This window comes from Neoarius graeffei, chromosome 7 (assembly GCF_027579695.1).
Source record: "Neoarius graeffei isolate fNeoGra1 chromosome 7, fNeoGra1.pri, whole genome shotgun sequence".
Lineage (NCBI taxonomy): Eukaryota > Metazoa > Chordata > Actinopteri > Siluriformes > Ariidae > Neoarius > Neoarius graeffei.
This window is the reverse complement of record NC_083575.1, coordinates 88,000,780-88,008,813: the sequence shown is the minus strand read 5'-3', so window position 1 is coordinate 88,008,813 and position 8,034 is coordinate 88,000,780. Positions and strand designations below refer to the sequence as shown.

At 43.7% G+C, this 8,034-nt stretch overlaps 1 protein-coding gene across 1 annotated transcript; it reads left to right on the top strand.

The window, feature by feature from the left end:
* Positions 1-1,815: 1,815 nt before the first annotated feature.
* On the top strand, positions 1,816-3,555 carry LOC132888937 (piggyBac transposable element-derived protein 4-like). The gene has a single exon (XM_060925027.1). It carries the CDS (start codon positions 1,816-1,818, stop codon positions 3,553-3,555), a length of 1,740 nt encoding a protein of 579 aa, XP_060781010.1.
* Positions 3,556-8,034: the final 4,479 nt, after the last annotated feature.

Sequence of the window (8,034 nt, the reverse complement as noted above, 5' to 3'; positions counted from 1 at the left end):
GATGTAATCTGGCAACACAGTCGAGGTGAATGGGATCCCTTTGAACTGTTTGCTGATGTTAATGTGCCAAATCAAAGTTTTAAAAGTGCGTTAACTAAAAGAATCAGGAAGCGTGGGAAAAGGGGCGGCATGCGGCGGCGATTACGCAAATTAATTAAGAAGAAGCGCCTTCCACTACCTTCAATTGTTCTGGCAAATGTCCAATCTTTGAAAAATAAGACCAATGAGCTGCAAGCGTGTGTTTCCTCAATGCATGAGTTTAGGGACGCTTGTGTACTGGCTTTTACAGAGTCATGGCTGACTGATACAGACTCGGATTCTTCTGTTTGCATTGATGGATTCGGTGCTCCAGTTCGATTGGACCGTGACCCGGGGAGGACGGGTAAGTTGCACAGTGGTGGTGTCTGTTTGTACATCAACCCCAATTGGTGCAATAATGTCACTGTGCATGAACAGATATGTTTACTGGATATTGAGCTGTTGTCTGTGTCTGTCAGGCCTTATTATCTACCTCGGGAATTCCCCCAAATATTTTTAACAGTGGTATACATCCATCCCAAAGCGAACAGTAACACACACCGGCACGGGAACCGGGGGTGCGGGGGGTGCGGCAGCACCCCCTGGTGGTGGACCCTCAAAACTGACATGAACATAAAACAAAACTTACGTGAAAATATATTTGTTTATTTATTTGTTTTCATTTGGCTCTGCTGATTTTATATGTCATGTTTTAGATGTAGGATGATGAGGGCTACATTTTAGTTATTTAAAAAAGGATTTAATTAAAACTTATAACTTAATATGTAGCCTAGTGGACCATCAGAATTTTTTTTGTCGTGACGTTGACGTTCAGCTTTTCAGCGCGCGAAATTACAACAGGAAGCGAGTACGAGTCGACCGTCTGTAGAGAAGAGTAAGAGTTAGTTAGTTGATACTTAATAGTTACTATGTCTCAGAAGAGAACCGTGTGGATTTAAGTGGAATAATTGCGAGAAGTCATATGATCAAGACAGCGTTTTAAGGTAAGGCCATTTGGTTATTAATTTTGCCCGCTGTGTCGTGTTCACTTGAGCCTATTTGGTATGCCTTGAACAAGTGCAGGTGTTGCTAGCATCGTGCTTTGAAGTTGACTCAGATGTAACTACAGTCTTAAAAAAAGTTCGTTTAAAATGGTGTGTCCATGCTCATCATGTTTTACTTTTACTTTTCTTAATGGAGTGTGTGAAATACCGCTGCATCACTTTTATGAGTGATTTTTGCAATAGAACACTAAACCCTTGTAACGTGTTCGGGTCTGTGGGACCCGTTTTCAGTTTTCATCTTTAAAAAAAATACATAAAGAATTGTTTTTTCACACTGAGATTCACTGGCTTTGGCTCATTTTGTGCAAGGAACATGAATCAGACAAAAAAAATCATTGACCCCCCCTTGCTTCCACCCCCTTCACATTTGTATTACATAGAGGGTGTTCGGGTCTACTGGACCCGGGCTATTGAAAGTATGGAAATCATAGCTCTTGTGCCCCTCTCATTTCCCTATTCTCGTCTTTGGCCCTCTCTCTCTCTCTCTCTCTGTGAGTGTGCATATGTGTGTGTTTGTGAGTGACTGACTGTGAGAGAGAGAGAGACAAAGAGAGATGGGCCCTTGGTGGGAACCACCAGTGCAGTGCTGATCCCACACAGGTTTGCAACATTGTTGCAAAATTTGAGCACCCAACACCACCTCCACTCACATTTCAACCTCAGTCTTGTGAGAATGAATCTAGGGAATCATACAAATGTCTCTGTCAGTGTGAATCCTAGTCACAACATCATAATGGCGAAGAGATTCTCTCTTCAGACTGCACTGGAGCTGATCCTGGAAGAGAAAGAGGATTGTGATGATGCAGCTGAGGAAGATGTCTCTGAAAATGAAGATCACATATCTGAACATTCAGAGTCAGATAGTGAGTTTGAAGAGGAGAAAACAGAAGACCATCCAGCAGAGTCAAGAGCCACAATCCAGCAGCCTGGAGAAGGGAATCAGTCAGCAAAACACAAGCGAACATCAGACATTGAACCACCCTGCCAGAAGCCAGGCCCAGCACCCGCTTGTCAGCAGCAAGCCTGTGAGCAGCAAGCCATAGGATGTGAAACTGTATGGCTGTCAAAAGATGGGAAAATTCAATGGTGTTCCACTTCAAGACCTGAGCCCCCTCGCATAGCTGCCAATGTAATACAGATGGCACCAGGACCTACACGCTTGGCAGTCACCTATGTAAGTGACATAAGGTCTTCTTTTGACATGTTCATGCCACCCCCAATCAAGAACATCATCCTGGACTGCACTAATATAGAAGGAAGAAGAGTATTTGGAGAGAGGTGGAAGGATTTAGATGAAACGGATTTAGATGCATACTTTGGGGTTCTCATCCTTGCCGGTGTTTTCAAGTCCAAAGGAGAGGCCACAGAATCCCTGTGGGACAAAGAAACTGGAAGAGAACTTTTCCGATCAACAATGTCTCTGCAAACTTTCAGCATCATTTCCAGGACCATCCGTTTTGATGTCCGTGACGACAGACCAGTTCGACAGCAGAGAGACAAGTTAGCTGCCATCAGGACCGTGTGGGACAAGTGGGTAGCGCGTCTCCCACTCCTTTACAACCCTGGTCCCAATGTCACTGTTGATGAGCAGCTGATGCCATTCCGGGGTCGCTGCCCATTTCGACAGTACATACCATCCAAGCCTGCCAAGTATGGTATTAAGATTTGGGCTGCCTGTGATTCAGCTTCCTCGTACGCGTGGAACCTACAGGTTTACACAGGGAAATGCAGGGGAGGAGCCCCTGAGAAAAATCAAGGGATGAGAGTGGTCCTCGATATGGCTCAGGGGCTGTCGGGACACAACATCACATGTGACAATTTTTTCACGTCACACAAGCTGGGTCAGGAGCTGCTAAAGCGAAAGGTGACCATGTTGGGCACAGTACGTAAAAACAAGCCGGAGCTCCCTCCCCACCTGCTGAAACTGAACAACAGGCCTGTGTACTCTTCCAAATTTGCCTACACACCTGACACCACCCTGGTCTCATATGTACCAAAGAAAGGCAAAAATGTGGTGCTCATGAGTACACTGCACAGGAGTGGAAGAATCTGTGGTCAGGACCATCTGAAGCTGGAAATGGTCATGGACTACAATGCCACAAAAGGAGGGGTGGACAACCTCGATAAACTGGTGACGACATACAGCTGCAAAAGGAGGACCCTGCGATGGCCTTTGGTTTTATTTTTTGACATGTTGGATATCTCCGCATACAACGCGTTCGTCATTTGGATGTCATTGCACCCACACTGGAATGAGGGAATGCTGCAGAAGCGTCGTCTCTATCTTGAGGAATTGGGGAAAATGCTGGTGAGACCACAAATTGGAAGAAGGCAGCATCTTCCAAGAACCCCAGTCTCTGCAGCCATTGTGAGGAGGATCCAGGAGGAAGACAGTGGTGCCACTTCATGTGAAATTACAGAGACATCATCTGCAATGCCTGAGGTAACTGTTCATAGTACTGATTCAGTGTAATATTTCATTTTCCTTGGAAGACAATGCTTAATGATAATCTTTTCTTTTAGATTGTGACTGTCAACAAAAGGAAGCGCTGTGCAGTGTGTGGACCCCAGATGGATAGAAAAACCCAATATACATGCACCAAGTGTCAGAAGTATATCTGCAATACACATACAGTGAAAATCTGCCCCTCATGTGTGTCCTAATCTGTTCTGGATCTGTTTGCATTCAAGTGCTGTTCAGAGAGATGTTGTGTAAACTGACATGCATAGGTTAAATTTCTGTTGAATCTCAAATAAATAACTGTTGGAAGAACTTGTTTGATTTATACATTTTGGATCATTACCCAGTTATGGTTGTTATATGATGCATTTCCTTATTTTCTTCCATTTTAATAAAAAAAAAAAAAAAACGAGTGGCATTTTCTTTTAAAAATGTAAATTAATAAAGGTAAAGGGGAATAAATAAGACATATGTTCTTAATACTACTTGCAAATTGCATGAATGAAACAGTTGCTGAGTATTTTAACAAAAAAGGTTTGAATATATGGTGATGTTAAAGTCCTAAAGTGCAATGGGTCCACCAGACCCGGGAGCACTCCCTGTGTAACAAAAACACGAACACCTTACAAGGGTAAATTAGTGTCACTAACCCATAGTAGTAGGATGAGTGGGTTCATGGATTTCGGTCTGTTGATTGAGAGAACCATGGTGTTTGTGTTGTTCCAGCGAGAGTGTTGTTCTGTTTCATGTGTGTGTGTGTGTGTGTGTGTGTGCGTGCATGCGACTAACTACTGTATTTGAAATGCACACTCACTTGACTGGATCTGGGTATGTAAGGCTGTAATCGGGTGGAATCCGCGTCTCCTTCAGTTTGTCTAGAGCAGATGTAAAACCTGCGACTGTTAAACCACAGCTGTGCGCTTCTGCTTCTAAAATAACCTGTCCTTCGTAATCGTGTTAACTGAGAATTGTCATTGACAGACAGGCTTCAGATTCTTCCGTCATCACTAAAAAAAAAAAACCGTCGTTTTTACGGATTAGGCCTATAAGTAGTAGGCAGTTTAACGAAATATTGCAATTGCAAGCTTAAAAGGATTTTGGACGCCTGATTGGTTAAAATGCAGGAAATTGCATCTAAGAAATACAAAATTTTCTGGGGGAGGACCCCCAGACCCCCCTTCAAAAAAATGTCCCAGGTCACGTCACAGCACCCCCTGCTGACAATGTCTTCCCGCGCCGCTGGTAACACAGCAATTGAGGTCATCTTTTCTGTTCATCAAAAACTCCAATCCATTTCTCCTGATGCCCCGTGCCTCTTCTTGGGTGATTTTAATCATGTCAATTGCAAGAAGACATTGAGTAGTTTCACTCAATATGTTACCTGCCCCACTAGGGGTAATGAGATGCTGGATCTCTGCTACGGCTCCATCAAGGGAGCTTATAAGTCTGTTGCAGGTCCTGCCCTTGGCTGCTCTGATCATAATGTGGTGCATCTTATACCCACATACAGGGCTATGCTGCGTAGAGACAAAATGAGGGCGCGTGAGGTTCAGGTGTGGAGTGAAGATAGCACTCTGGCCCTGCAGGGCTGTTTTGACTGTACTGTCTGGTCTGTCTTTCAGGATTCATCCAATGCCACTTTTCCACTACAAACGCGGCTGAGTCGGGCTGAGCCGTGCCGTGCTGAGTCGAGCTGAGCGGGGCTGTTGGAGTTGCATTTCGACTACAACCGCGCTGAACCGTGCTGGCTGGAAGTGGGTGGACACATTGGGTGGAGTTGGCGAAAGTGGGTGGACGTCACGTGATGTCGTTAAGCAGCGCAAACAGTGACATCAGTGAGCTTTTAAGCGGGAGTCTCACAACCCGAATAGTAAACAATAAACATGGAGGACATGGAGTCGTTAGTGTTGCTGGTCTTGGTTCTGTGGCTTGTTGTCACCGACAACACCAACAGATACTGGCAAGAGCGCATAGATGAGGCGAGGCGCATAAGGCTTCAGAAATTCTCGTAATTCTTCCGGGTTTACGGTGTTTACAGATCCCAGCGTGCTCGCGGGGCGTGTGTGGGCATGTGAGGACACTCCTCCTCACCAATCAGTGCACAGGGGAGTGTCTGCTCACGCCCCCAGCCTCACTCGGCTCGGTTTGGCTCACTTCAGCCCCACTCCAAAACCGTGCGAGTTTTAGGGGCTAAGCAGGGCTGAAGCGAGCTGAGTCGTGCTGTTCTTTGATAGTCGAAACGCGAGCCGTGTCGGGCTGAAGTGAGCTGAAAAAGGGTAGTGGAAAAGGGCCACAATAGTATTGATGAACTGACAGACACTGTATGCAGTTATATCTCTTTTTGTGTGGAAAGCGTAATACCAACTAAAACCATTGTTTCTTACCCCAATAACAAGCCTTGGATTTCCAAAGAATTAAAAAAGCTGTTAAGGGAAAAAAGGTCTGTTTTCAAAAGTGGTGATAAAATCACATATTCTGAAATAAGGAAGGTTGTGCGGGCCGAAATAGCCAAAGCTAAACGGAAATATAAAACTAAGATTGAGTCAAAGTTTAATGAGTCCGACCTTAGATCTGTGTGGAATGGCATGAAACTTATGACAGGCCTAAACAACAGCTGCAATAGTAATACTGTGTTTTTAAAAGGTTTTGCTTCTGATGTGCAGCTGGCAGATGAATTAAATAATTTTTATTTGAGATTTTCGAATGATGATTTTAATGATAAAATCATAGACATGCGGGAAAGGGTCAGAGACACGTCTGCTTTTAGTATTGATGTTGCTGCAGTCGAAAAGCTGTTCAAGCATACTAAAATAAGAAAAAGCCCTGGCCCAGATAACATTAGTGGCCATGTGCTTAGGTCTTGTGCAGGACAGTTGAGTGAAATTTTTCAATTTATTTTCACCCTATCCCTCCAGATGCAAGCTATTCCAAAAATTTGGAAACATGCCACTGTTATCCCTTTAGCTAAGTGTAGTCACCCCAAGGTTCTCAATGATTTTAGACCAGTGGCTCTCACTTCACTGGTGATGAAGTCATTTGAGAAACTGGTTAAGTGGGAATTAATGAAACGGGTGGAGCAACAGCTAGATCCTCTCCAGTTTGCTTATAGGGCTGGCAGAGGTGTGGAGGATGCTATCCTAACATTGTTAAACTTCCTCTACCACCATCTGGAGGTGCCTAAGACCCATATCAGGCTTCTTTTTATTGACTTTTCATCAGCATTCAACACCATTCAGCCTTATTTGCTGGCTGAAAAACTCCAAACCCACTTTAACCTTGAGTCTAACCTCATAGGTTGGATACTTGATTTTTTGGCAGAGCGGACACAGTGTGTAAAAGTTAATGGTGCCCTCTCCTCCATACAGGTTTCACGTACCGGCTCGCCTCAGGGCTGTGTGCTCTCCCCCCTTCTCTTCCTGCTATATCTGATTGTAAGAGTAATTATGTGAATAGACATTTTTTGAAGTTTGCTGATGACACAGTCATAGTTAGCCTTTTAAATAATGATGAGAAGGGACATGGTTCTGTTGTTGATGATTTTATTGCTTGGTGTAAAGAGTCTTATTTATCTATTAATGTAGCCAAGACCAAAGATATGATAATTGATTTCCGCAGGTCTCAGAAATCTTTTACACATACTGTTATTCAAAACGAAAATGTTGATGTTGTCACAGAATACAGATACTTGGGAACCATTATTGACAACAAATTGTCATTTGAGAGTAACACTGATGCTATGTGTAAAAAGGCCCAACAGCGGCTTTTCTTTTTAAGGAAGATGGAGTCTTTTAATGTGTGTAGGACCTTGATGACTTTATTTTATCAAAGTTTTATTGAATCTGTTTTGTCCTTTTGTATTGTTGTGTGGTATGGTGGTCTGCCACTGACCAGTAAGGGCAGGTTATCAAAGCTAGTTAATGTGGCAGCAAAGGTGGTTGGGGTTCATCTTACTCAGCTGCAAGATGTGTATGTAAAACGGGTCATGAGAAAGGCACAACAAATTCTAAAATACCCCGACCACCCACTTTTTGGGGAATTTAGTTTGCTCCCCTCTGGCCGCCGTTTTAGAATTCCTGCTGTAAGGACAAGGCGTGCCAGAGATTCTTTTATTTTAGTGGCTATTAGGACCCTTAATTCATTAAGGGACACCTAATTTTTTTTCTCCTATTTTTTTCTGTAGTTACTGTTATTGTCATTGTTTAGTGGCAATGACTAACAGGGACAGTTATGAGTTGGGTGGGCTGGTGGGTATATCTATTTGAGTAATGTGTTTGTGTGAAAATATATTTATGAATGTGTCTGTGTGGTCCATATCTATGTTTTCTTAACTCATGTTCTCTGAATACCTGCTGCATACCAAATTTCCTTTTTTAAAGGATAATAAATCTGAAACTTGAAAGGCAGCGGGAGGTGTAAATGTCCATCAGGGAGGGGAGAGGGCAGCCGATGATCTTCTGTGCTGCCTTTACTACTCTCTGGAGCCTCTCCCTG

Excerpts from the sequence above, each read along its gene's own strand:
- LOC132888937 (XM_060925027.1), top strand. The coding sequence starts at position 1,816 with ATGGCGAAGAGATTCTCTCTTCAGACTGCACTGGAGCTGATCCTGGAA.